This window comes from Fusarium vanettenii, assembly GCF_000151355.1.
Source record: "Fusarium vanettenii 77-13-4 chromosome 2 genomic scaffold NECHAsca_18_chr2_1_0, whole genome shotgun sequence".
In the NCBI taxonomy this organism is placed as follows: Eukaryota; Fungi; Ascomycota; class Sordariomycetes; order Hypocreales; family Nectriaceae; genus Fusarium; species Fusarium vanettenii.
This window is the reverse complement of record NW_003315867.1, coordinates 560,266-587,591: the sequence shown is the minus strand read 5'-3', so window position 1 is coordinate 587,591 and position 27,326 is coordinate 560,266. Positions and strand designations below refer to the sequence as shown.

General features: G+C 51.1%; 10 protein-coding genes across 10 annotated transcripts; 5 read left to right on the top strand and 5 right to left on the bottom strand.

Annotated features, from left to right (window-relative positions):
- Nucleotides 1-1,695: 1,695 nt before the first annotated feature.
- NECHADRAFT_33675 (uncharacterized protein) lies at nucleotides 1,696-4,359 on the bottom strand (the record flags this gene model as incomplete). The annotated part of the gene is made up of 1 exon (XM_003045748.1): nucleotides 1,696-4,359. One exon carries the CDS (start codon nucleotides 4,357-4,359, stop codon nucleotides 1,696-1,698), a length of 2,664 nt encoding a protein of 887 aa, XP_003045794.1.
- A 616-nt stretch (nucleotides 4,360-4,975) lies between these two features.
- Nucleotides 4,976-7,219, top strand: NECHADRAFT_33514 (uncharacterized protein; the record flags this gene model as incomplete). Its single annotated transcript, XM_003046319.1, has 1 exon — nucleotides 4,976-7,219. The coding sequence occupies one exon, from the start codon at nucleotides 4,976-4,978 to the stop codon at nucleotides 7,217-7,219; it is 2,244 nt and encodes a 747-aa protein (XP_003046365.1).
- A 968-nt stretch (nucleotides 7,220-8,187) lies between these two features.
- On the top strand, nucleotides 8,188-9,884 carry NECHADRAFT_33844 (uncharacterized protein; the record flags this gene model as incomplete). The annotated part of the gene is made up of 2 exons (XM_003046318.1): nucleotides 8,188-9,088; nucleotides 9,145-9,884. The coding sequence occupies 2 exons, from the start codon at nucleotides 8,188-8,190 to the stop codon at nucleotides 9,882-9,884; spliced, it is 1,641 nt and encodes a 546-aa protein (XP_003046364.1).
- Nucleotides 9,885-11,258: 1,374 nt separating this feature from the next.
- Nucleotides 11,259-13,018, top strand: NECHADRAFT_33619 (uncharacterized protein; the record flags this gene model as incomplete). Its single annotated transcript, XM_003046317.1, has 4 exons — nucleotides 11,259-11,756; nucleotides 11,994-12,165; nucleotides 12,216-12,417; nucleotides 12,475-13,018. The coding sequence occupies 4 exons, from the start codon at nucleotides 11,259-11,261 to the stop codon at nucleotides 13,016-13,018; spliced, it is 1,416 nt and encodes a 471-aa protein (XP_003046363.1).
- Nucleotides 13,019-13,898: 880 nt separating this feature from the next.
- NECHADRAFT_90701 (uncharacterized protein) lies at nucleotides 13,899-15,622 on the top strand (the record flags this gene model as incomplete). The annotated part of the gene is made up of 2 exons (XM_003046316.1): nucleotides 13,899-14,263; nucleotides 14,320-15,622. The coding sequence occupies 2 exons, from the start codon at nucleotides 13,899-13,901 to the stop codon at nucleotides 15,620-15,622; spliced, it is 1,668 nt and encodes a 555-aa protein (XP_003046362.1).
- Nucleotides 15,623-15,816: 194 nt separating this feature from the next.
- NECHADRAFT_76006 (uncharacterized protein) lies at nucleotides 15,817-17,991 on the bottom strand (the record flags this gene model as incomplete). Its single annotated transcript, XM_003045747.1, has 4 exons — nucleotides 15,817-16,303; nucleotides 16,357-16,671; nucleotides 16,722-17,107; nucleotides 17,158-17,991. The coding sequence occupies 4 exons, from the start codon at nucleotides 17,989-17,991 to the stop codon at nucleotides 15,817-15,819; spliced, it is 2,022 nt and encodes a 673-aa protein (XP_003045793.1).
- Nucleotides 17,992-18,687: 696 nt separating this feature from the next.
- NECHADRAFT_76005 (uncharacterized protein) lies at nucleotides 18,688-20,285 on the bottom strand (the record flags this gene model as incomplete). Its single annotated transcript, XM_003045746.1, has 5 exons — nucleotides 18,688-19,175; nucleotides 19,233-19,698; nucleotides 19,729-19,735; nucleotides 19,805-20,043; nucleotides 20,229-20,285. 5 exons carry the CDS (start codon nucleotides 20,283-20,285, stop codon nucleotides 18,688-18,690), a joined length of 1,257 nt encoding a protein of 418 aa, XP_003045792.1.
- A 595-nt stretch (nucleotides 20,286-20,880) lies between these two features.
- NECHADRAFT_76004 (uncharacterized protein) lies at nucleotides 20,881-22,751 on the top strand (the record flags this gene model as incomplete). Its single annotated transcript, XM_003046315.1, has 2 exons — nucleotides 20,881-21,446; nucleotides 21,710-22,751. 2 exons carry the CDS (start codon nucleotides 20,881-20,883, stop codon nucleotides 22,749-22,751), a joined length of 1,608 nt encoding a protein of 535 aa, XP_003046361.1.
- Nucleotides 22,752-22,887: 136 nt separating this feature from the next.
- Nucleotides 22,888-24,805, bottom strand: NECHADRAFT_76003 (uncharacterized protein; the record flags this gene model as incomplete). Its single annotated transcript, XM_003045745.1, has 4 exons — nucleotides 22,888-23,423; nucleotides 23,474-24,048; nucleotides 24,100-24,560; nucleotides 24,680-24,805. The coding sequence occupies 4 exons, from the start codon at nucleotides 24,803-24,805 to the stop codon at nucleotides 22,888-22,890; spliced, it is 1,698 nt and encodes a 565-aa protein (XP_003045791.1).
- Nucleotides 24,806-25,245: 440 nt separating this feature from the next.
- NECHADRAFT_76002 (uncharacterized protein) lies at nucleotides 25,246-26,917 on the bottom strand (the record flags this gene model as incomplete). The annotated part of the gene is made up of 4 exons (XM_003045744.1): nucleotides 25,246-25,627; nucleotides 25,680-26,135; nucleotides 26,176-26,534; nucleotides 26,588-26,917. The coding sequence occupies 4 exons, from the start codon at nucleotides 26,915-26,917 to the stop codon at nucleotides 25,246-25,248; spliced, it is 1,527 nt and encodes a 508-aa protein (XP_003045790.1).
- Nucleotides 26,918-27,326: the final 409 nt, after the last annotated feature.

Sequence of the window (27,326 nt, the reverse complement as noted above, 5' to 3'; positions counted from 1 at the left end):
GCCACGCACGCATTCCCTCATTTTCATCGGAGGCCGACATGGGATGACCACCTGCCAGGCGCACTTGCCTTTGCGAACCATCCATCATCCGTCAGGTCAGATCAGATGCGTCAGACCCCTGCTTGACATTTTCAGCCCTGCCATCTGCCTAAATTTAGGAAGAGGCAGCCAATTTACGATCTAATTCATGAGGCTTTGATTCAGTACTACAGTGTTTATTCTGGGAGAACTACGCAAAACAAGAGAACTATAGAAGTTGGGATACTATACAATTTTTGCTTTGTCCCAATTCTTTGCTTGGACAAAGAAACAACAGTCAAACAGATCGTGGATTTGATCTTGGTGGGCTCCCGTACTTCCCGTGTCCACTCGCAGCAAACGGCAGCCTGCGCCCCCTGAAACTGCCTACCGTCTGCAGCTAACTATGCGCGACAGGGGTGTGCGGTTTTGCGCGTTGCGCAGAACCAGAGCTCGCAGAACCACCACAGCGCAAAGCTTGACATCTGGCAGAATGAGCAACGCCATGGCTGCAAAACTCGATTATCTGTAGAATTGGGAATGCCATCTTCACGATATCTTGATACTATATCCCAGCGTTTGCGCAGAACAGAGATTGCAGTCATGCGTGAAGCAGAGAGGTCAGTATAAATAGAAGGGAAGTGCAATTGGAAGGAAACATCGAAACAAACACGTCAATTCAATTCAATTCATCAAAGTGATAGCTCAAAGAACAATCTGCATCCTATCCCGTCGCGCGTCACAATGCCCACCCAAGCTGCAACCGCCTCAATGGTTCCCAACTGCGGTTCCTGCGCCTCCGTCACCAGGTTTGTCTCATTCCCTACCATTCATCAAGCACTGCTAACCGAGGGCGAGCAGCGGTGACTGCGCAAGCACAACGCGGGCGCCTGCATCCAAACTTTCACCGGCCGTATTGCGTTTTCTTACAGAGCCTGCTTCTGTGACCGACGTCATTCATCAACTCGCTCCCGGCAAGCCTCTCAAGTGCAAATGCTAAGGTGGGGGCTAGTGGCTGTGCGCGGGGCTGAATTGAGCGCCACAGGGTGGGGGCCAAGTGCAAGTCGCGATGGGGACCAGTCAGAGGACCCATCCATTGTTTTCACCATGTTTCGGCGTAAGAGGGTAAAAGGAAGCGGGCAAGGAGTTTAGGGCATTTTATATGATATGGATGAGCGGGTAAGCGTAGAGGCCTGTGGCCATAATTAATACTAGATTTTACATCAAGTCAAATTCATCCGCTTTTGCTACCGCATATTTCATGAACAAGACCTGATAGATATGTTCATTGGATATAGGATGTTGTTCAAAGAGAGCCCCGAAGTCGCACAACACTGCCTACCCACTGAAAGTGAATATATCACCTCTATTTCCTTGATCCTAGGGTGTTCAATGTGACGTAAATTTAGAACAAGAGTCGATTTAACAGCGCGCGATACAAAATTTAATGCCAACGTCCTGAAAATGGCATGGTCTAGGGTAGGCTGGATCGGCCTTGGCACCAACGAGCTGAGCTGAGGAGCGCGATAAGACCAGAACGCGGTCCAACCGCGTCACACTTTAACACTCATTGTGATGAATCAAGAAACAGTCATCCATGAACCTCACGGAAAAGAAAAGCGACCATTAAGCCCTGGCAGGGCACCGCAAAATAGATTGATCATTCATCGCTCATAATTATGCATCTTGTTCATCAAGCGATTGTAGCCTGGGCCGCAATTCTTCAAAGTTCGACTTGCCCTCCTCATCAGGGTATGCCTGGAAAACCTCTCGCCTCATGATCCTCCTCGGTGCTCTTCGACCCGTGAACAGTTCAAATTGAGCAAAGCCTTGCTCAGGCAGCATGTCGAGACCATCCATGCTGACCCATCCTCGAGATGACTCCTTTCTGAACTGAGCTAGGAATGGCGTATCCAACGTCTTGTATCCAAGCTCAATTGCGACGCCTCCCGTGCGGCTTCCTAGCCACTCATCCGGAAGTGTCAATTCCGGCGCAGGCACATTTCCAATGCGATGCGTTGGGATGCACGAAACGACTACTGTAGGTAGGCGGACATCGGCAGGCCAAGCATCTTGAAGCGATTCAATGACGTGGAACTGGGCCCGTTCGCTCCCGGCGCTGAGAAGCTTAAAGTCCTTCCTTTGAAGGAGCTCTGTAAAGTGAGATACCATCTTCTGAGCATTTTGAGTTGTGCGATTGTAGACGACGATGTTTTTGATGCCGACTTGAAGCATTGCGTATATTGTGGCCCGCGCCATTCCGCCTGCTCCGATGACGAGACCGCAAGTGCTTGCGACAACAGCATTTGCAGGTGAAAGGCCGCGGCGAATACACGCTCGAATTCCGATCCAATCCGTGTTTTCGCCGTAGAGGGCCTTGATCGGCCCAGACTGATTGACACTGTCGAAAAAGGCCGCTCCTGTTGGTATCGAGCCATCTTCGTTCAGCGAGCGGATCGGGATGAGAGTATTGACAGCCCCAATCGCCCGAGCGTGGTTGCTCAACGAATGCGTCAGTGTGATGATCTCAACCTTGAAGGGGAGACCGATTGAAGCGCCTGCAAAATTCGAGTCTTCGATCAAATGCCGTATCCCCCGTAGAGAGGCACATGAGACTGGTTCGTAGGTATGGGGGACTCCACACGCCTTCAATGCACAGGTGTGCATTGCTGGTGACAAGCTGTAGCTGACGTTGGTTCCAAAGACGTATAGCTTCATCTCATTGTAGACGAATGACGAGAAAAGAGCCTTGGTCGCACCCACCGCCGTGATGCACGGAGTGATCGGTGGCTTCGGGTTCACCCGCTCTAATGAATCTGGGCGAACGACTGTGAGGATGCGATTAAAGGCCGCGGAATTGCGACCCAGAGGTCCAGAATTGTAGGCAATCAAGGGGATCTTGGGTCCTTGTAAAGCATCGACAGACGACCTGAGGTGATTGATACGGAAGTTGTCCTCGACGTTTGCGGCAGGGCGAATCAGCCTGGCCAAGTGGCAACCCAAGGTATTGGCCTTTTTGTACCAGTTCATCCACATTGGAGACTCCCAGGATGGGGGATCTGTGATGATGAAAGCGTTTCCAATGATTTTTGTCCTTTTTCGAACCGTCAATATCCGAGAAATGTGCGAGTCCTCCAGTCGTAGGTCAACCGTCATCATCTCCGGGGCGAGACGAAGGGTGTGGTGTATGAGATCCAGGTAGACACGAACGACATCCTCGCTTGCTGTATGGGGGAGGAATAAGTGCAGTATGATGGGTAGAATCGTGCTTCTTCTGACAACCCCTATGCCTTTTGTGATGTCGGCAAGCAGTTGACTGCTGGTTTCGGCTGTGAGAGTGCCTGCTTCTGCGTGATCAGCCAGGTCATGCACCACAATTTGAACCACATCTGCTCCAGCGACGTGCTCCTCTGTGTCCACAGAGTCGTCCAAAATATCTGAGAGAGGAATTGAGGTAGCATAGGTAAATCGTCGTTCCTCTGGTGGGATCCTTGACAAGGGGAACGCCGAGTCCATGAACGGGATTGTACCGGCTGGGTAGATGAGCGAGAGGAACTTGAGGAAATGTCTCTCGACGTGCTTCAGGGTCAGATATGGAGCAGGAGTTCTTTGGGTGAGAAAGATCCGAGTGAGAGATGACCTGGCTGGCTTCTCCGAGACATTAAAGAACTCAAAATTGGTGCATGTCCTGAAGATGGCGTTGCTGACATTGAGGAGGTTCCGGATCTTGGCCTTGTCGCGGAACTTGAGGTGGTTCTGAATGGCATCGGCGTCGCGTACAATGTGAATGACAGGATGAGTGGCGGCGAATTCCCTCAAGAGGTTTTGTATACGACTCTCCATCCAGGAACAAACGAGGATGCAACCGGTGCGATGTCGGTCTAGTGCATTCTGTAGGACCTTGGCTTGATGCTTGTAGCATGCAGCTGAGCCATGCTCGGCCTTGTAAGCGGCACTTGAGAGCCCCGAAGTCTTCTGGAAAGCTGTCTCAAGGTCTATAACTTTGCGATCCATGGCGGACGATGCCATGATGGCCAATGTAGACTTTCCAGCGCCGCGGATGCCAGCCAGAAGCATTGATGCATCTGGGGCGAACTCGGGGACTTCCCCAGTCAATGGAGGAAAGGTCGGTGATGGTGTGCGAGTGACTGCATCTTGCTGTTCTGGTCGAGTCGAGGGCGGTTGCGATTGGGATTGAGACCGGGAACTGTTCCGGGACTGGGAATGAAGCGTTTCGGCCAACGTGAGTGTCGGCGTCTGTTCGGTTTGGGTGTCGCTGTTGCGGCTGGAGATGCCATGACCATGATCCCTGATCTTTCCAAAGCCATTCGATCGTAGCATGATCTCCTCATGGCCCAGCATGGCCCCGAGGGACCTCTTGACGCCTGCCATTCTGGTCGGTTCCTGTTCCGTCAAGCAGAGCGGCAAGATGAAAGAGCCATAACGATGGGATTAGCTGTGGTCTCGGGCCATCCGAGTCTTTAGAGGCGTGCAGAAGAGGGTCCAGAGGGCGAGAAACAGCGATTATCGTCACATGTAGACGCAGGATATGCCGGAGACCGCCGTGGGAGTCAAGTCGGAGGACAAGAGAGAACAGACGAAATGGCCCCCCACCAAAGAAATCCTGGGGGAAACTAGCGGTGATTGGTCGGGTCAGCGTTTATCCGCCCCGCTTTTAATGTCACGGCCAATGACGCCGTGATGATTCCGACGGAATCGTCATCTCCAACCATCTCTGAGATATCCCCAGGACCCCGGATTCTCCCCGCATTGCAACTCTGAGTCTGAGGATGCGATTGATGATGGCAAGGTGCTTGCATCTCTGAGGACATCTTCTCGTGCTGCTTTGATATGGCGCAAGCATCGTACGAGCTTCCTGTCAGCGGCCTACTCCTTCTCCTCGCCATGCGCCTGCAAGCCTCGTAGCTCGTCCACCACTTACCTCCACACTCAAGCAATGCCGCCGAGGAAACGCGAACACGATGCGGACTCCCTCAATGCTCCCGCCAGTACCGCTCCCGCCAAACGACAGAGAGTCTCCCTTGCCTGCGACGCGTGTCGAACCGCTAGAGAGAAGTGCGATGGCGGTCGTCCTCACTGCGGAACCTGCACGGCGCAGAACCGGCCATGCTCGTACACCCCTGCCTCTCGCAAGAGAGGCGTGCAGACGGGTTATTTACGAACCATTGAGCTCTCGCTCGCCTGGCTGTTTGAGCAGGTTCCTGACTGTGAGGGAGCTCTGCATCGTCTACTTACACAGAATGATGGCGCAGACGGCACCCGCATCCTGGCCACCAAGGACAAGGCTGGCCATCGACTCTACCGACGATGGAGCAAGAGTCGCGTCCACAAAGACATTGGACGAATGCTATCGGATGAAAAAACCCCTCGGAACGAGACTTCGGCAGACGACTCGGAGACGGAGGAGAGCATCAGTCCGGCCAACGCCAACCTCTTCGAGCCGAAATCGTCACCTGGATTTTCACTTCAAGGCGCAAACCTTTCACAAGCAGATCTACCTGCGAACACCTACCAACTTGGCGGTATGGCTGAGCCGCCGGTGCCTACCAAGCTGACACTCCCTCCGAATTGGAAGCGGCTCATTGACATTTACTTTTGTTACACCCACAGCTGGCTCCCGATTGTCGAGCGGGAAATGGTCACCAGCACTGCTTTGGCCTATCCGTCTGAAGGCCTCACACTCGAGGCGAACCGGTCGTCCGCCCTACATGCTCAGCTTTGGGCTGTCTTCGCCGTGTCTTCATTCCAAGATGCAGCGTCCTCCGAACCCTTCCACAACAACGGATTCTCACCGAGCAAAATCTACTCGATTGCTCGACAACTCATACCCTCCGACGACGAGAGTCTGGAAACACCTCACATTTCTTCCCTCCTCCTTCAATCACTGGTCCTCCTAGGCCAGAAAAAGACCATGTCGGCATGGTTACTCATTGGCAAAGCGTCACGCCTTGCTCTCCATGGTCGAGCCACCAACTCACACATGTTCCCGGTCAAAGAAGGTGGCGAGGCTTCTCTAAACCATGCCGAAGTGAGAATACTAGCTGCTAGCTTCGTCTTGGATTCATTGGCTTCTCTCTGCCTGGGCCAGTCCCAGGTCACCTCGGGCATCCGATATAGTCTGCCTTCTGTGACCATTGTGCAGTTGCTGAACTTGAACGAGCCATGGGCTCCGGTTCCAGGGTTTGGCAGGGCATCTGAACATCGGGACGAATCAACGCCAGAAACGGCGTCACCCCTGCCGACATTCCAGCAATTGTTTGCTTTTTGTAGGCTATGGGCCGCCAGCATGGATGCAAGACTGTACGATAGTCCCACTTCCCGCAGGATAACCCCTGAAGACCTTGTCAGAAGTCTGGACGCCCAGTTTTCGTTCTGCAACTCGCTCATCTTTGGGGGTTCAACTCCAGCGGTGCCGTCAGCTTATCTCCTCCAAGGCATGTTCCTGGCTATTACCTTGGACTTGGTGCCTGGCCACAGGCCATCACTCTTCTCGAACCTGATAGAGGTTGTCGAATCATGTCTGGAAACATTTGGACCCGGTGGAACACCCCCCATCTTTGTCACCTTGATGGAGATCGTGCATCATCATGGCCACAGCAGCCGGATGCAAGAACACGACAAAGTCAAGTGGGATGCAGCCTTGAAAGCGCTCATAGACGTCTGGAAACCCAACAATTCAGGGATAGATGGGCCTAAAGAGCATCAAAACAACATTGGCGTGGTGGATCCTATCAGTCGCCCAATCGCCGGGCCAGTCTTCTTGGATGAGATATCAACCGCCTCTCACCACACCAGCCAGACAGCGCCCTTGACCTCAGGAGAGCTGGAACATGAACTTAACCGGATGCAACAGCGTCAAAAAGAACAGCAGTTCTTGTCATACGAGCGGCAAAGATATGCAGGCAACTCAGACAACAGTCCTGGCACATCACAGTCCCTCTACCCAGTCACACCCAACCTGACCTTTCAGTCCCCTCCAGTCAACGGCGGACATGCGGGGAATCTGCTGCAGAGCTCGCACATACCAAGCCAGCTGGTAGATTACGACGCCATTCTGGAAGAACTTGGATCCATAGACTGCGGCGACAGCATCGAAGTGGACCCCCAGTTCATGACCAACCTGGGGTTTGCGCCCGGCTGTGACCTGGGGGAGATGTTTCACGGCGACTTTGGTACATGAATTAATGCAAAACAATTAAACCGATATTTCCGCGGTGTTCCAATAGCATGGCGTGGGTGACCCTGCGAGTGACAGCTGATCAGGTGAGGCAGCATACCGGAGTCTTGGCTACCTATTGACTCTTGATTGAGAGGCCCAAGGCGGTCGGTACTGTACCATACTCGGTGAAAATTTGGATTATGACAAAGCAGATCTCATCTGTCTTTAACTCGGACATGATAACACCGTGCATTCAAGCGATAATGCCATTGCCGATCCTTTCACCTCCTCTTTCACCTCTTGTTAGTCGCCCTTGAGTGGTCTCATCTAATGACCAGTCATCCCAGCACGCACGCACAGCAAAGCACACCGAACCGTGTGACCGAGGGATTGAGCACTAGGGCGAGGGCTGAGACTTCATCCCCGTCGCTAGTCGCTAGCGAAACAAGGTTAGATCCGCGGGCACATGGTGGTTCTAATGCGGAGTCCCCAGAGATGACCGAGTCAAGGATGTGGCACACCGGGTAAGCCTTTACCCCCAAAGCCCCCCGACTCAGATCTTTGTGCGCGGCGCAACGCCCAAGCACCCTGTTCGTCACCCCAGAAATCAACTGATGACAATATGAATCTTCTGCTTCGACGGAAGCGAGTTCATCCCCCACAAACCAACCCCGCAAACCCCGGATTAATCTCCAACTCTGGAGGGAGATGCTGCTGCTTGCTGGGGGCGGTTTACGGTTGTATGGAGTTGCCGCGGCCCTTTTTTCCCTTTGGCTAGAGGGCACAGACAATTTCTAGAAGCTAGGGGGGGGACATATGGGTCGAGCCCTGTCCTGTTGCAACCGATATAAAAGTTTGCCTCCCAGCGGGACGTTGATCAATTCCTCAACACCACAGTCCTCCTGGCAACTGCCATCTCATCACCCATCACCACCTTCAGCCTCTGTTCATTCTTTGAGTTTATCGGAATAACAAGGTCTCATTTCATCATGGGCCTCCTCACTCTCAAGGAAGACCGGCCCACGCCGAAGGAGGTGTACAATTGGCGCGTCTACGCCTGCGCCGCCACAGCATCATTTGCGGCATGCACGATCGGTTACGATTCTGCTTTTATCGGCACTACCCTTGCGCTGCCGTCATTCGTCGAAGAGTTCGACTTTGAAAGCTACAGCCCTAATAAGCTGGCGCTGCTGAAGCAGAACATTGTCTCTGTGTACCAGGCTGGTGCCTTCTTCGGCAGCTTGTTCGCCTATGGCAGCAGTTACTTTCTCGGTCGTCGGTACTCGCTCATCCTCTTCTCCCTCATCTTCATGCTCGGTGCTGGCATGATGCTGGGTGCCAATGCGGACCGTGGTCTTGGTCTGATCATTGGTGGACGAGTTTTGGCCGGTATCGGAGTCGGTGGTTGTTCCAACATGACTCCCATCTACATCTCTGAGTTGGCTCCTCCCGCTGTGCGAGGTCGTCTCGTCGGTCTCTACGAGCTTGGCTGGCAGGCTGGTGGCCTTGTTGGTTTCTGGATCAACTATGGAATCAACAAGCACATGCCCCTCTCTCCCGGTGTCAACGAGAAGGCTTGGATCATCCCCTTTGCTGTCCAGCTCATCCCTGCCGGTCTCTTGCTCGTCGGTGCTGTCTTCATTCCTGAGTCTCCTCGATGGCTGTTCTCCAAGGGCCGTCGCGACAAGGCCATCGAGAACCTCTGCTGGATGCGAAACCTTAGCCAGGACAACATCTACATCGTCGAGGAGATCAACTTTATCGATTCCGACCTTGAGCGATACCACAACGATGTTGGTGCTGGCTTCTGGAAGCCCTTTGCCGCTCTCAAGGAAAAGAAGGTTCAGTGGCGATTCCTGCTTGGTGGTCTTCTCTTTGTCTTCCAGAACGGTAAGCATCTCATGATTGAAAGCTTGAACACAGATGGCTAATATGATTCTTTCCAGGCTCCGGTATCAACGCCATCAACTACTACAGCCCGACCGTATTCAAGAGCATCGGCATCACCGGTACAAACACTAGCTTCCTCACAACTGGTATCTTTGGCGTCGTCAAGACTGTTCTTACCTTTGTCTGGCTGATGGTTCTCATCGATCATATGGGTCGCCGAAACCTTCTCATGATCGGTGCCGCCGGTGGCGCATTCTGCATGTACTTTATCGGCGCCTACATCAAGATCGCCAACACCGAGGCTAAGCTGGACGCCGGAGAGGACACTAGTCTCTCATCTGGAGGTATCGCCGCTGTCTTCTTCTTCTACCTCTACACGGCCTTCTACACTCCTTCGTGGAACGGTACTCCTTGGGTTCTCAACTCGGAGATGTTTGACCAAAACACCCGATCCCTCGGTCAGGCCAACGCCGCCGCCAACAACTGGTTCTGGAACTTTATCATTGCCCGATTCACAGTACAGATGTTCAACGCTTGGGGTTACGGCGTGTACCTGTTCTTTGCCTCCCTCATGGTCATCTCCATCTTCTTTGTCTTCTTCTGCATCCCCGAGACCAAGACCATTCCTCTCGAGTCCATGGACAGACTGTTTGAGATCAAGCCCGTCTGGAGGGCCAACAAGATTCTGCTCGAGGAGCTGCACGTCCAGGACGAGGAGTTCCGACAGAACGTTGACGGTGTGGATTTGCACGAGGAGAAGGGCAGCACTGAGCAGGTTGAGACCAAGCTGCCTTGAGGTTTTATGAGGGGTGCTATATAAGGGGTTTGGATATTGTACTCTAGGCAACTTCCAAACAGAGCTACATTGGTAGTCTGTATCTACTTGAACAATTTTGGTTTCACATAAAGTCGAGTTTGACTTTTCCATCTTGACCTATACTGAGTGACATGGCTTTGCCATGATGCTCATTTTTACTTTAATACCCAACAAGAGACACCTCCATGATCTCCAAGCCAAGCTCCAACGCTCTTTCGCTTGATTATGTGCTGTAGTCCTCTCTAATGCTTTTACTGGACGCTTACTGGATTGAAGCTCGTGACGTCCTGGTGGCTACTCTTTTGTTAAGATGCCGCTTTTTTATTTGCTTTACAAGCCTATGATGCCTTTGACTCGCTATGAAAAGTGAAGCGGGATCAACCAACAAAAGTGTAGCTCTTGGATATCTTGCTATGTCAAACGGTTATGACGATGCTCCGTCTGGCTGTAGCTTGTGTTGGTTGCTCCTGGTCGGATCTCTATGCATACTTCGACTTTATGCAGGTATTTATGCGACGGATTATGCTTTGAGTTATGCCACTGGTTCCAGTTATGCCTCATACAGTTTCGGTCTTTGTGAGACGGGAATCCTCGATCAATGACAAGGCGCACTAGGGGATTCGCGCTCATTTCTCTGACAGGAATAGGAGCGGTATAGAACATTGGATAAGAATATGCATAAACGTTGAAATGAGGCGTTCAAGGCGGGTGGCTATTCCGTGCGGCTCAGCAACCGACAGATAGACACCGTGGAGTGTGAATGCCAAATGGTGGTTGGCTGAATAGTATTATGCACATTAAACACAAATTAGTTCCTAGGATACATTCGTAATACAACGATTACTGCGATCTTTGGGCACGTCATGGACTAACACAGCCATGGGAGCAACGGGCGTGCCCCGCTGGCGTCCCGGACCCACTCCGCATCTCCGTCCACACCCGCTCCGTCCGTCCCGAAAATCACGGAGCCGTGACTCCCCGTCCCCGAAGCGTCAACCTAAACCATATTGATCAAGAATTTGCGGGGGACCCTTGAAGCACGCCATCGCTTCTGCTAGGACGACGCAGCTTCTCTCCCATGACATGCCTCCCAGCTGGCTACACCATGAACAAACGCCCAGAACCTGTGTAGCGGTGGCTTTCAACAAGCAAGGATTCTTTCTAAACACCAGGCTCGTTTTGTGTCTAGACCTCCCTTGCGTGATTGGGTCCAGTTCTGACGACGAAGAGGCCTGCGTTTTTGGACACGACATACGCTCCATCTATAAGAGTATCTTGGGGACCAACGATGTGATGAGCTCCAAGTCGGACAGATCTTCTTGTCATTCTTGACGATCAGATTATTTTTCAACAATGTCTCCGACTAAACGAAGCCGTGGGCTATTTGCCTGCTTCAATGGTCGCCTTCTTTATTCTTGCGGCATCATTGCGCTGTCGCAGCTCAACTTTGGCATGGATCAAAGTGCCTTCAGCAACACGCAAGCCATGCCAGCATTTAAACGACAATTCGGTACCTATGACGAAGCTACAAAGACATATGTTCTCGAGACAGTCTTTTTGTCTCTGTTGAACAGCGTCAACTTTGTTGGTTTTGTCTTTGGTCTTGTTTTCGGTAATCTTACCAGTCGACGCTTTGGCCGTCGGATCGCCATGTTTGTCATGTGTTTTTGGGCTCTCCTGTCGGCTGTGATTCTCATCACGTCAAAGACTCAGACTCAGGCAATCACTGGACGAACGATTGCTTATGTCTACATCGGCATGGAACTTGCTCTGGTTCCTGTACTCCAGTCTGAGCTTGTTCCAGCTGACGCTCGTGGATTCGTTGTTGGTACTTATCAATCTGGTTTATATGTTTGTCTCCACCCCCAGAGGTTAGAAAGTGGGCATCTGCTGATAGGTGGTTTAGTTTGGTACCCTTCTCATGGCCATCATCTGCCGTGGCACCAGCGAGATTAAGGGACATGGGTCCTGGCGGATCCCCTACGGCCTCTTCTTCGTGATCCCTTCAATCTTGGCTGTCGCTGTTTGGTGGATTCCTGAAGTAAGTCAATTGGATCATTCTGATCGGTTTGGTGCTAACAGATGCAGTCGCCTCGATGGCTGTTGACTCGCGATCGACAGGAGGAGGCGCTCAAGTCACTCAAGCTCCTCCGACAGGGCGCCTACACAGATGAAGAGATCAACTCTGAGTTCGAAGAGATGCAAAGGGCTATCAACACTACTATCAAGAAGGGCAGCTTTATGGATCTGTTCCGTGGCAGTGAGTGTACCCGCAATCTCGCATTTTTGGACCCTGCTGACCACTTGCAGCCAATCTCAAGCGCACTCTCATCACTGTTGGCGTCAACATCTTCCTGCAGCTCACGGGCCAGAACTTTAGTTCCAAGTATGGTACCATTTTCATCCAGAGTCTTGGAACGGTGAACCCTTTCGCCATGTCGTGCATCAATTCTTCTGTTGGCATCGTCACGGTGTTTTTCACCCAGATGTTGACCGACAGGACTGGAAGAGTGTAAGTTGGCCACCCATGACTGAAATGGCAAGGGTCATAGACTAATCTTTTGAACAGTCCCCTTCTGGTCGCTGGTGCTTTGATCCAGACGGCCAGTCTCATGACCATGGGAGGTCTTGGCACCGTAGAGAACCCCTCGCACAGCGTCCGCACTGGCATCGTTGTCACCGTGACCCTCTTCACCTTCGGATTCTCGCTTGGTTGGGCTCCCCTGTCACACGTCGTCGCAGCCGAAATCCCCACCACAGGCCTCCGAGACCTGACGTACGCCCTTGGCTCCGTCTTCAACATTGTCATCCAATGGGCCGTCGCCTTTAGCATCCCCTACCTGATTGACAAGTCCCACGCCGGCCTTGGATCCAAGGTTGGCTTCATCTTTGGCACGACGGCGTTCATGGCGACTCTGTTCTCGTGGTTCTGCATTCCCGAGTGTGGTGGTAAGACTCTGGAGGAGATTGATGAGCTCTTTATCAGAGGCGTGCCTATTAGCAAGTTCCGCACTGCAAAGCTCAGCTCCGACTTGGAAGGTTCTGAGAATGTCGAGGTGTTCAAGGCGAATGCTTCCGACATTAGCACCACGGAGAAGGCAAGGGACCAGTGAGCCCCTAGCACGGTGTAGCTTATCTGAACTGGATGTGATGGCAGGAGGGGGGCTTGTCACAAAGCTGGACTTGGGGTGAGAAATGAGTCTTGAAACGTTACTATTCTTGTATCTCAGGGTAGCTGAGAATATACTTCTTTACCTCCGCAAACCTTGCTGTTACCTGAGGCACTCAATGATTTCCCATATCTCTTTGTGTCGAAGCATCCGACTGCGTTATTGCATGCCATCTAGCCAACATCAACATGGTGCTGAGAGCGCATGACCTCCTGAATGTGCTCAACTCTCGTCTCTGTCTCTGAGAACAGAAGCGAACACCTCGACGATCCACCCCTCCGTGTCCATGTCCATGTACAATGCGGAGAGAAAAGAGCCTAATTACCAGATCTTTGATCCCCCGCATCAAATCTGTTTGTCAATGTCCTATTTTGCGGGGTGCATATCGGCAAGTAGCTTAGGAGGGCCGGCAAGACCACACGGCTGGTTTGGGAATGTCACGATATTGCAACTTTGAGTGACACTTGGCGTATCATCCGTGTTGTTCTGCCGTGAAGGAACGCTTTCCAGTCCCGTGTGACTGGGAAAAGCTCGCTTGCCACTTCGATAGTCTGTTGATCCCCCTGCTAACCCCAGACGGAGATGACGGGGAGAGACGGACGTAAGTGGAGCCCGGTGGTTGGAAGTGTTGCTCCGTCTTGCCCCGTCATGTCCGTGAGAGGGGAATATACGCTAAGCAAGGAATAGGGTCCTTCTAAGCTGTCAATAAGCTTGGCTATGGGGCTGAGCTCCTGATGCAGCCGAGCTCAAGCAATACAAATCCCTCCCGCAGTGCTCTCTGTTCTCTCTCAGATTTGAGAGTATCGCACCCCGAGATATCAACATGGGCTCACTTCCTACCTCGAAACGGCCCAATTTTCTCGTCATCGTGGCTGATGACTTGGGCTACAGCGACATTGGATGCTTTGGCTCCGAGATTGCCACTCCAGCTCTGGATCGTCTCTCTCAGACTGGTGTGCGGTTGACCAACTTTCACACAGCTTCAGCATGTTCACCGACAAGGAGCATGCTGTTCTCTGGAACAGATAATCACATTGCAGGTCTTGGGCAGATGACGGAGCACATGGCTAGGAACTTGGATGCCTACAAGGGCAAAGAAGGCTATGAAGGATACCTCAACTTCAAGGTGGCAGCTCTTAGTGAGATCCTTCAAGATGCTGGCTATCATACCATCATGTCTGGGAAATGGTAAGTCTACCATGCTACATGCCATTCTCGCCTTTTACCTGACATGTGCCCTTCAGGCATCTCGGTACAAGCAAAGAGACAGCGCCTTGCTCCAGAGGCTTCGACAAGAGCTACGTCTTTCTCTCTGGATGCTGCAACCACTTCAACTACGAGCCCCAATTAGACGATCCATCCCACGGCTTCTTCACGCCCATGAACGCCGGCAAGTTCTGGATGCAAGACGACAAGTTTCTCGATCGAAAGAACCCCGAACATATACCCAGCGACTTTTACTCTACAACATCCTTTTCCGACAAGTTGATCGACTACTTGAAAGAGCGAGACGATACTGAACAACCATTCTTTGCGTATCTACCGTTTACTGCACCTCATTGGCCTCTTCAGGCACCACGCGAGGTTATCGACAAGTACAAGGGACGTTATGATGATGGACCTGCGGCGCTTCGCACGCGAAGGCTGGCAAAGCTGGTCGAACTTGGTCTTATTCCCGATGGCGTGGAGCCAGCTCCCATGACACTCGAGGCATGGGATAAGATGACCCCATCTGAACAAGCCGAGTCAGCGAGAAAGATGGAAGTCTACGCAGCCATGGTCGATCTTATCGACTCCAACATCGGTCGCGTGGTCGACTATCTCGAGTCTGTGGAAGAACTCGACAACACATTCATTCTCTTCATGTCGGACAACGGAGCTGAAGGCGCCATGCTGGAAGCTATCCCCATGATGGGTAGCGTGGGCACGGTTCCTAAGATTATCAACAAGTACTACAACAATTCTCTTGAAAACATGGGTATGGGGGATTCTTATATCTGGTATGGACCTGAGTGGGCATGCGCGTCTATGGCTCCCTCTAGAGGCTTCAAGACGTGGATCACAGAAGGCGGCATTCGATGTCCTTGCCTGATTCGATACCCGCCTTTGGCAAAGTCGGGTTCTCACACCGATGCTTTCTGTACCGTCATGGATATTCTACCAACGGTTCTTGACCTGGCTGGTGTCCCTTCTCCAGGGAAGCAGTTCAGAGGCAGAGAAGTTGTTCCTGTAAGGGGTTCATCATGGGTTTCCCACCTGGAGAACCAAGCACCCTCGTTCCACGATGAAGAGAAGGAGATTACAGGCTGGGAACTCTTTGGTCTACGTGCCATCCGAGAAGGCTATTGGAAGGCGCTGTATATGAACGCCCCTCGAGGAAAGGATAGGTGGGAGCTATATGATATGAAGAATGATCCTGGTGAGCTGAACGATCTTGCTGAAGCTCAGCCTGAGATTCTGGAGCGGTTGATTAAGCATTGGGAGATTTATTATGCTGAGACGGGCATGTTTGACCCCGGCCATGATTTCCCCGTAACTCGAATTTGAGTACAGTAGATATCTAAGAGCGAAGCTTTGGAGCTCTTGATGAATTTGGAATACTATGTACTGCTCGGTGTTGTGCATGTGTTTGTTTTATCCTTTATTGAACTTTGCGCTCTGTTGGTATAAGAGAAGTGAAGACGAACGATTCTCGGCATTGAAAGGTGTCCAACCAGTAGTATTAGAATTGAAAGTCCCTCTTACTCCAAAGTCATCATATCAAGCTCGCCTCTTTGACTGCACGTTTCCCGATACATGCAAACCAAAATGTCCGCCATCCGTTGTAGATCAGACGCCTCCTCCGCCCACCGCTCAAGCGACTGAATCGCAGTCCCAACAAGGGTATGCCACTCCTCAGGAGGAGAGACCCTATGCGAATTCGCCGCAGCAGCAATAACAACGCAGGCGGCCATGAAGGACTTGCGAGCTATGAGCCAGGTCCCGCCGTGTCGTCGATGAAAGGCCATGCGGTGCACCATGGTGGCGCAGATTTGGATTTCTTTTGCGGCTAGGGCTTCGGCTTCGGGGTGGATGGGCTCTTCGGGGTTGTGGTGGAGGACGTAGTAGAGGATTGGGCGGAGGGTGTATTCTCGCCAGAGAGATGCGCGGCCTTGGAGGGCTGCGGAGAATTCTTCATCTGCGAGTACGTCGTCGTCGAACTGGACGACAGAGGGGAGATGATATTTCCTGGAGACATATGTCAGTGTCTTTTATGCCTCAATAGATACCCACGCACTCACCACAGAGTTATCTGCTGCTCGCACTCGTGGTATTGACGAGTCAAGTGAGCAGGATTCTTCATCCAATAGCCCTCGCCGTGTCTGTACAAGAGATTAAGAGTCTCGTCAACAGTACGTCGGATCGATATCTCTGATAAGTAGTAACACCAGCCTCTCTCATCAACTTGTCGTTGCTCTTCGTCTGGACCAACTGACGATCCGTCCGTGGCGGGACTGAAATCAGACAAAAGGCCGTCCGGTGGTGTCGGGAAAGGCTGTGGGTATGAAAAGTTCTCTAGGGAACTTGGACGTAGTCCTAACTCGAAAACCAGTTCGCTTGAGATGAGTTAGAATGGGGCTTCAGTACAAGAGATATGGTGACTTACCTTTCAGCCCGAAAGCAAGACCAGAAGAGCCTCTGCTCGAGATGATAGTCCTCGGGGCTGGTATCCCTAAAGGCCGTCCACGGCCGTTCACCACGTTGTAGCAATCGGGTTTCTAAGCGGGAGCAAGCCTGTTGGATGTAACACCAGGCTCTTAGTGGGCGAAGAGCAAACTTCTCAAAGATGGTAGCAAAGAAATAGCACTGGATGTCCTGTATGTTATTACCGAGGAGACCCATTCTCTTCTGTGCCGCAGCGTAGTAAGGCTCTGCTTTTGCTCTTTCTTGAGAGTCGGCAAAGCTGCCGAGTTGTTCTGGGGTTGGAGGGATTGGATATTCGTTTGGTCTCCTCCACATATCTGTGTATGAAGCCAATGCACACGCCAGAAGCTGTAGTTCCTTCATAAGCGATTATAACGTTCAAGAGGCGGGGAACTTACCACAAGACACGACGAAGAGTCCCATTTCAGTCCATCTTCCTCGGCGGAGCGAGCATGCCTCATGAGCTCGTGTCCATCAAGCACAGGGTTCCTCGGATGAACCTGAGAAAGAAACTTGCGACACAAGGGAACAAACGCCGATTCATTTATGCCTTGACCTCCACCTCCGTTTTGAAGAGTGCTTTCCGTGTATCCCGAGCTGAGGGGAAAAGAGTCGATTTCCTGGGCATCACTTGGTACGACGCTCCTAAGGGCTGGCCATCGTAGGAGAGATTCGCACCGAAGAGCCTCGAATGGGAATCCTGGGGCTTTGGTCTCGTTCGGTCGTGGTGTGTTGGCAGAGAATCTTGCCCAAGGACTTGTTGCCGCATGTGCTTGAGGTGAGGTCGCAGTCGCCAACGAAGGGTCAGTATCTGAGTGTCCATGGCCTCCATTCCTCTGAAGCATCTCCTTGATTTCCACCAGTTGCTCCATCAACTGGCGATTAGAAACCGCAACATCTTCCCCATCAGCCTCAGTCTCATCCGTATCTCCATAAACACACTTGGCTCTCTGCCGTACACAGTACCCACACTTTGGACGAACATTATCACACTTTGTCTTGCGCATCCGACAAAACTGACAAGCCGTAACAGCACGTTTCCTCCTGGTAAAATCACTCGTGGTAAGTCTCCTCCGCTTCCCAGATCCCTGAGAGGCATCATCGGCGACGTCCGGGCTCGTGGGCTGCTCATTGAGACTGGTGGAATTCTCAATGTTGGAAAAGACCGGGGCTCGGAGATTGAACGAGGGCGTCGCGCGGAAAGACGGACTGATTGCTGAAGAAGGCGGCATCTTTGTTTGTTTCTTGACGGAGGAAACGGGGAAGAACGGGAATCGGCGAGGAGGAGGCCGGGAGATGATAACCGGGGCCCGGCTCCGAATGGTCAAGCGGCGATGGCGTTATATTGCGTGATCGGGAGCCGCGTGGAGCACACAATACCCCTGCTTCTGCCGGTTCGGTGTCCGAAACACCTCCGTATCTTGTTTGTTTCAATTGAATTCGTGGGGTTGGATAAAGTTTGGTGGCAATGGTTCAATTTGCGGGGGAGCTGGAGACTGCCGAGGATCAACGCCGTAACGCGGGGAAAGCTGTCATAACAACCGGTCTTGGCACGACTAGACTCTAGACGCCTTCACTTGGATAGTACTAGCCTGGCACGTGTTCAAAAGTATATTAAGGACAACAACCGTCGCTACCTCGCTGTGATTGCTCTCGGTACTATGCTGTAATGTGTGACATGCTATACTGTGATGAAGAGAAAGCCAAGACCGCAACTGTAGACTTGACGATAGCGCCACAACCTCAGCTTAGATATAGCGGATTCTGCTTTCCACACGGATCTGTCTCAAGGATAGAGCATCAACCACAGAACCAGCAGGCAGACCAAGGTAATGAATGGCATCTCCATGCGACTTGATCTCATCCGTCACCAGCCTTGTTCTGATCGACAAAGGTAACCGAGCGTCATGTCTGTCGACAACCCGTTGCTAGATCTGAGTTATACGTTGTTGATTCATGTCGAAATCCCGGGTTCCGTGCCAAGTGATTGAGGTATCGTCCCTTTTGTAGATGAAGGCGTAAGCCTGGTTCTTGTTCCCGTACCATAGAATCATGGTGCGTAGCCGAGGTGCTCTAAGCGTAAATATCCCTGCCGAGTACAAGAGATTCGTGAGTTCAAGGTCCTTGTCTGCTGGGTCGACCAACCGCGATGTCAGCGCAAGAAACTCCAGATTTTCCCACTTGGCGTCTTGACAACAAGTTTGGCTGGCATCGAAGAAATCCTGCGCATCAACCATGAAAGAAGCCGAGAGATGCTCAAGGTTCAGGCTTGCGTGCAAAAGTGCCCGGGAGGTCTGCGCGTTTGGTATTCTCGTCGAAGCAGGCACATCTGGGAAAAAGAGTTCGTTGAAGTCCTCGAAAAGTATCAGGGTCTTGAGATTCCGTGGGAGATGCCCAGAGATGAGGATGCCAAAAGCTGCAGTCTGCTGTCAGCCCCGTAGAGATGTCATCGATTAGAGACGCGTATTCTTACCTGGATACCATTGGCCATCTTGGAACTCCTCATCAATCATCCTCCAGGGCTCGTAATGGATGTGTTTGAGTGCAGGCAACGATGCAAGGAGCCGAAACAAGAAATCAGTGGTGAATTGGCGGCGGCATTGTCGACGAATGAGTAATCTTTTGATGACTCTTACTTGATGAAGAGATAACATGGATAGACCCATCATGTCATAAACTTCTCTTGTATCCCGTGCCAGGGGAACCTGTTGGCCGTCAGGTGAGAAGCCGTGTCTTTCGTCGTCGAATGTACGAGGATCACCGAAAGCTTCGTCCTCAGCTGGATCTCCAACGTAGTAGCTCTTGAAAAAGTGTCGCGAATCGCTCGGAGAGTATGCGTTGATCTCCAATGTCAGGTCGCCCTTTGTCCACCTCCCCAGGTGGCCAAAGAGGGCTGTTAAAAAGCAGGAAAAGGTCCACACGCTCGGAGAATGGTAGTCCTATTCCCATTCTATCCCATCCATGCATACTCTGCAGCTGTACTGTGAAAGTTCAACGCTGAGACAAATACGCTTGACCAGGTGCTCTCTTCTTCCTGTCACATACTTATCAAGGAATTTGAGCTGGTCTATGTCGTCGACGACGAGAGACTCAAACGTCTTCTCCTCGATGAAAAGTTGCCATTCCTCGGAAACTGCCGCAAGGTGACCCCGGGGAGAGTGTTGTGCGGCCTCCGTTATAATTTGCACGCGGATCTCGGTGGGCAAAAGGGGGAACGTGAGAGGGGTGTGGGGAATCCTGGGAGATTCGGCGTCCATGGTAGTGATGTTGACGATTTCGATAGACTGTAGAATTTTGATGCTTTCTGGATTCGATGATGAAAAGACTTGGTTTGACGAAGTGGAAGATTCCCATCAGGCGAGAAGAAGGATTCGGTGACTTGGGCCAGGTGCGAGTCGTGGGTGGACTTGCACTATACAACTACAGAAACCTCTTCACACGTGACAACTCGATAGAAGGAAGGACTCACTATGGCTTTGAATATCTGTGTGTTCCTCCCTAGCGAAAGACCATCGGGTAGAGCCATGGTTCCAAGAGCATTGGCCAATTATCCTTGTTTCGCACCTCCGCGGATTCAGAGCCTGGCCTGGCTTGGCGCATCAGACTTGGCCTCTTATCTCAATACCACAGCGCCACCTGCCAGGCTTCACACCAACACAACCGCACAGAAGCAATTCTGGGCACATCTGATTGCTTTGGCCACAAGAGATCCCTGCAGACCTGCTCAGCTGGCCCCGCTACATTCAGGTTGTGGAGGCTGTGCCGGACTGTTGTAAAACTGCACTTTCGGTGGTTAAAATAGAATGATAGGGACTCCTCAAGCTGGTTTCAGACTTCCCCTCACCCTAGTCGTCATTCTCGACTTGAAATTATTGCTTACCATGCCTCGCTACGACTTGCTTCCTTCCAAAGATCGTGGCCAGGTGGCAACAGCGACGGATGTGTCCGACCGCGGAGAGCACCCCCGGAAAATACCTCGTACATTGAAGGAGTGGGCGCCTTCATGGTTTTAGAGAGTTGGTGTTTCAATCCTGTTGATCACTATCCCCGTTGCATACATCAGTAAGCAGACATCTCATTTTGGTTCCATCACAACTAACTTGGAGACAGCATTGGTCGCTATGGTTGCGTATCTCAACAACAAGGAAAAAAGCCCCCTTGGAGACGATGTACTTGAAGTTTTGCAAATTGCCTCAACCTTGTGGCCCATCTCCTTCGCCGCTGTTGCCGGGCCGTGTCTCAAGACTCTTGCCCTCCACCGCGCCGAACAGGGCTCGTCTATAGCATCTCTCGAATTTCTCTTGACCAGCCAGACTACCGTGGCTGCTTTCAAGAATATCTTTACGGTACGGCACATTACTGCATGGTCCATAGGCATTGCATTCGTGTGGTGTCTCAGTCCTCTTGGAGGCCAAGCCGCCGTCAGGTCCTTGCACCTACAACCGATCTCGACAGTCACAGAAGTTCCTGCCCTATACTACTTGGGAAGCAACATATCGGATTTGAATTTCTTCTACAATGGGAGTGTCGATGCTGCGGTGTTTAGCGGAGGCTCGACTCAGAGTTCCCTCATCTCCAAGTTTCGAAGCGCCATCGTCACATCGTTCTACATGCCTGATACACTCATCTCTCACGCCAATGGCTCAACTGATGGGTTTGACTCTGCTATCGCCGCACTTGGAGGAAAGTTACAGGCTGCTCGATTGGGATAACGAGACTTGTGGCGCAACGTGCGTATTCCATTCATGGAGTTACTCCCAGATTACAACCCTGATGATCCCTCATCTTGGGTGCCAGTCCCAACTGACATGGTGGTTCCGTATGCCTCGCTTATTCGTCTTCCCATCCGTGGTGGCTCGTTTAGCCGAGCCGGAAACTCTACACTGACGGTCCGAACTCGCTACCAAACCCTTTCTTGCAAGCGCAAATCCAACGCGATGATTGGTTTAGGGATGGTTCTAGAAAGCTCTTGTATAATAACGCTTCATACTCAGAGCTCCCGTTAGAGAGGTACAAGGGCAGCGGCAGGGGAGTAAACCCCAACATAATACTGGATATTGTCAACAATACAGGGACCCACGAACATTTAGCCACGGTTCGATATGCCAATGTGGACTTTGAACCGGCGTCTAAACTTGAGCTGGTCGTTGTGGGACGATGCGACGGCGACGAGCTCGGGACCGTTGATTGGACACTTCAAATATGCGACATTAGCACTTCCTATGTGGACATTCAAGTCGCATGCACTCGGCTCAGCCCTTCGGATGATTTAATCTGCGAGGCTGCACAAATTCGCAATACTCCTGGGTTTCCCATTGCAGGAAACCTGACCGCCCTTTCGTGTTGGCGCGTATCGACTGGAATCGTTTCGGAGTTGCCTTTTATAACAGCAAACGAGCATCTACTTGAAGCCAGTGGATTGGAAACCTATCTTCACGACCCTACCTATGTCTTCAGCCGGACTCCAGAAACGTTCAGTCACACACCGGGTTGTTTTTCGAATGTGTCCCTGGAAGTGTTTGGATCAAGGATGGCTACTATACTAAACACGGCTATCATGGCCACGTACAATTTCAGTGTCTTGACAGGAGGCGATGGCATCAGCTTGAAAGACCGTGGCGGGATGTGGCATAACACCACGGCAACTTGGACAGAGTTTGTCAAGAGCAGATATGTCATGCACAAGGTATGGTTCTCTGTCTCACTTGCGTCAACCTTGGTGCTGTTTTGTCTCTCGCTCGTCAACGTGGTCGTCCGCTACATCATCAAGGCACCTGACTTCTTGGAAGGTGTGGCTGGCCTCACCAGAGACTCCCAATACATCAGAGTTTCTCAAGAGGGTAGCGGGATGAGTGGTTCTGATAGGTTGCAGATTATTAAGGGCACAAAGTTTAGGATTTGTGATGTCAATCCGGACGCGGATGTTGGGAGGATTGCTTTGACTACAAATGTCGATAGCCCGAAGTTGGACTGGAGGCGAACCTATAGCTAGGTTCATGAGAACAAAGCCGATTTGGTTTGTCAGTTAATTGACTTAGGAGAACGATCTTCTCGCTCAGCTCCTATCAAGGGCCGGGTTGCACCTATAATAAAGAACAGATTGACTTATGAGAACCATCAACAAAGTGCTAAATGGTTGCCCTCGCTGTGACCCCCACCACCTCGGCCCATTGATCGTTTGCTCCTTCGCCTCTGCTGCAGAACCTGCCTTCCACAAACTGCAGCTCAAGTTCCTTCAGCTCTCTTGATACATTATCATCTCCTCCGGGGCACAGAGCAGCGAGCTCATTCAAGGTCTTACTTGAACCCGTTGTTGTAGCAAACTGGAGGAAGCTATTCCCAGCAGACGACCCGTTCTGGCGCCAGCACCAGACACCGTAAAGATTAATAACGAAAGTAACGTAGAAACACATCCAGTAAGAAATATAGAATTGTAACTTTTCGCCGAAGACGTACACCTCAGTTCCAACAAGGGCCTCGATGTCCCCATTATGCGTTGAAGTGCCAATGGAAATCGTCGAGATGACGACATCTCGGAGAAAGCGCTGTATGTTCTCGGCAGAGATGTTGAACCGGGCGTTGTACTTGTCGTCGAGGCCGATGTACGGGCTACCCACGACCTGTGATGCGTTTCCATCGATTGACAAGATGTCAGTCTCGATTGCTGGTCATGGTGAGTATTTTCAGAGTACTTGGGGCAGCAACTTGGCTTACATAGCTGTATTTGGCCTTGGAGGGAATGTATTGCTGCCTGTCGAATTGCAAAGGCTTGGGAGTTTGTAAAATTGGTGTCAAGTTCATCCACTAGAGCTGGGTCTAGAAATCCTCTTGTGGCGTTGAAAAAGTAATAATAAAAACTCCCCTGAATCCAGGCCTGGTCGGTCCACACATCCCTGTGGTTATCGACTTGGGCTTTGATGGACCTTGACGCGTCGGACGAGTGTTCAATTTCGAGCGTGTAGGTTGATAATTTCATGCGACAGACAAGGCTCTTGCGAGACTCGAGGTCACAGCTAATAGGGATAGGCTTTGGGTCCCAGGCTATCTGGAAGGCGTTGTTCCATACAGAGTATCGATCGTCATTCCCGCCGACCTCTACCAGGTCCTTGGCTTCGTATATACTGCCACAAGATGTGGGTATCTGTTCAGATTCCTCACAGTGAAAACTGGGCCCCTCGAGGGAAATGTTGTAGGCGCACGAGGTGCCACAGGGTGAATCAAACTTGACGGGTTCTCCTGAGGCTAGGACCTGGGCAGCTATGGCTTTAAGTTTGGGTCTAGCCGACGTCCTATTGTAAGTCAATATCCGATTGCGATTTTTGCTCAGCTGCCGTTCTTACGGAATATAGTTCACATCGCCGGCCATCTCAAAAAGTGAGTGCTCTGTGAACTGCTGGACCGTCCCGTTCCCATAGTCACTGATGTTCATTGTCTTGACATCATGGAGCGTAGTTTCGAGCTTGTTCAGAAACTTGGTTTCGATGCAACCAGGGGGGAAAATTAATGCAAAGGGAATCATCGCACAGAGTAGGGTAGTTACCCAAACCCTCTTGAGGTGCGCGGATCGACGCAGTATTTTGAAATGTACCAAGTCCCATGGACTCCCTGGGAGATGAACCAGCTTGTCGATCACCTGGGCTTGGAACGGCTTCTTGCGCAGGAGCCTCCAAAGAATCTGGTTGTAGGCAATTCCGAGGCTTCCAAGGAGGCAGATATCCACAAAAAGAGCAAAGACATTTGCCATTGCAGCCTGCAGGCTCTGGCTTATCGTTTTCTTAGCTGGCTTGCCGTCGAGATAAAACTGGAAGAACAAGAGATGGCTGAGAAAAAAGGTGCAGGCTATGGATATGAGTGTTTGTTTGTTGGACAAGCGCGAGGTGACACAGCGAGAAGATAAAAAAGAAGCATTGGAATCCAGACCTGTTTCGATTTCTTGGTGTTCTTAGGTCTCGAAGCTGGGTGTGTGACTGGAGGTGCCTGTGGGCGCTCTTGAAGCTCGATATCATAATTCTTAGCGCCTCGGGTCTCACGAAGTAGATGAGCCATGTCTTCCATCGTTGATGATAAGTTCTGTTTGGGATGAGAAATACCGCCGACGCAACCAGGCCGCGGGAAGGTGCGCCTTTTAACAGCCACAAGTTGAGCCCATGCCAAGGCCAGCTGAGATGCAAGATGCGTAAGTTGACGCGGGCTTTATTGGGTTTCGCGATGTACTATTGGTGGTCTGATCTTGTTGCCTCGCGGGATAAGCGCGAACAAACGCCACTGGGGTTGTCAATGGCCATTGGGTTGTCTTGGCAGTTAGGCTGGCGCTTAGGACGCACATTGTTAAGCCACATTTCCGAGCAGTCTACTGAGGAATTGTTGGCCCAGTCGCTGGACGAGCTACCTTTGACACCATCCGAGCATAACGACTATAACGTGAAAGATGTGACATAACTAGCGACGATGATATTGAAAGCTATATGCAGGAATACTAAGTATGCCTATAGATCAGCACGTGTTTCAGTTTGTTTCGGTGCAGGAAGTTCCATGCCCATCAATCCAATTATCGTGAGCTGTGAGTTGTCCCTGGGAGGTATGTCTATCCTATTAACGGAGGGATCCCGTTGGATCTGATCAAAGCCGACCATTGAGTCGGTGGATCGTGGTCCTACGGATAATCCGAACAAACTGGCTGTCCCTCCGCGGTCCTGGCACTTGTTTATTCCCTCATCAATCCTTTCAAAGGTATTTTCGTCTAATGCCATACTAATCGAGACCTGGTAGCCTAGAAACACATGCGTGACTAGAACAAGGGGTTGGTAGAGATCGCTTGGTGCTTCGGCTCGTAGTCTAGGATATCTGGTGGTTATGTCTGGGATGTCCCTGTGCACCTAAGTAAACAATTATGTCGGTAGTGTGTTTGGATGGTACCTACCATGATTGATCAGGACCAAGAGCAAAGACGGCGGCATCTGATGCCCGGATCGTGACCTCTACCGATGTCCTCCTGTCCTCTAAACCAACTTTTAAGTTGGGCTGGTTTTGTGGTGTTGAAGCCTCATGTGTGTGAGCCGTGAAAAGAGGCACACGGGCGAGAATCTCGTCATGTTTTGCAAGTGAAATTTTGGAGAATCCGAGATCATTCCAATTCGCAGGTTTGGTTGGGGAGTCGGAGCTGGATCGAACGGTGATTTCCAACGGTTTGTTGTTACCGTTCTTGGCGTTTAGAACCCAACTTAAAGCCATCTCGGAGAATTTGTCGTCGATGTTGTACCTGGGTTGATACATGATGTCTAATGGAGGCTGTGGCGTCCCTGATCCAACGGGTCCTGATCCAACGATTTCGTCGAGGGTTACTTGAGCTGTAGAAGTAGGCATGTTGTACCTTGGCCTGGTGAGCATCCCTCAGTAAACAATGAATGATTACGTACGGCTTATTTAAGGAGTTAGGTACAAACGCTTGATCCAACTGCACTCTGTCATTCCACAGTGCAGCAGTCTGAGGACCATAATATTCCAAATGCGCTTCATAAGCCTCTTGCGATACTGCGTCCTTGCGGAGTGATGCCAGTTGGTATGATGGATAGAAGGTCTTGGCCCAGCTACTGAATTGAACTTGAGATTCAGCAGTGGCAGAAGCTCCATCTGGTGGTTTTATATACGCTGGATCCGCGAGATACGCTCCGTAAGCTTGATGACGGCACTTGATGAAATCATGCGTGGCTTCAGTGAGCTGGTCCTTTGTCTTTTCGAGCTTGGCCAAGGTTTCTTCATTTTGTCGACCTGGTGGCTTATCTTTGGTCAGTAGAGATCATAGGCTTGTGGATATGTCATTGTTATTACTGTTGTCACAAATTGAAGGTACCTGCGGAGACGCTGAGAATAGCTCAGTCGGGGAAGAAAGATTGGGCTATCCGGGGGTAACAGGAGATCGCCGAGACGGAAGAGGTCATTGTTGACGATAGCCTGGTCAACTGCCCTGCCAATCGTGACTCCAAAGCTGGTCAGAGGTGCCGTGTAGATACGGTAGCCGTCTGGTTGCTCTGAAAAGGGAAAGTAATCGGATATGGCACGTAAATATGCATGCCAAAGCTCTGCATCCGCTGCGTTTACGCTAGGCTTTGTGGTCGACATGCGGACCTGTTTGGCAGATGATCGGTGCCGTATAGACATGATTTTTGATGAGCAACAGATTCATTTCCGTCCTGTCTAACCCTTTTAAATATTAATAGGGGTGGAATGGATGGTTAGTAATGATGGTAACCCCGCTTTAGAAGCCACTAATTCATGTTGAGTAACGAAAGTGAGACATGATCAGAGAGAGGTATGCGCCTCAATAAAGTGTACCTATTTTGCATGCCAAAGAGGATCTAGAGAGTTGTAAGGGCTTAGAAGAAGAACGATCCTAACACATCAAAACTGGTAAACTGGTCATCATGTGACCATCGCAAGGTAGAGACACCTTTACAACAGTTCAAAGATAATCTTACAAGACAGTGAGAGAAACAAGAGTACTGATTAAGTATTTAGTAAGAGATCACAGGATGATTAGAAGACTAATTTGAGGCAAGATCTCTGCAGC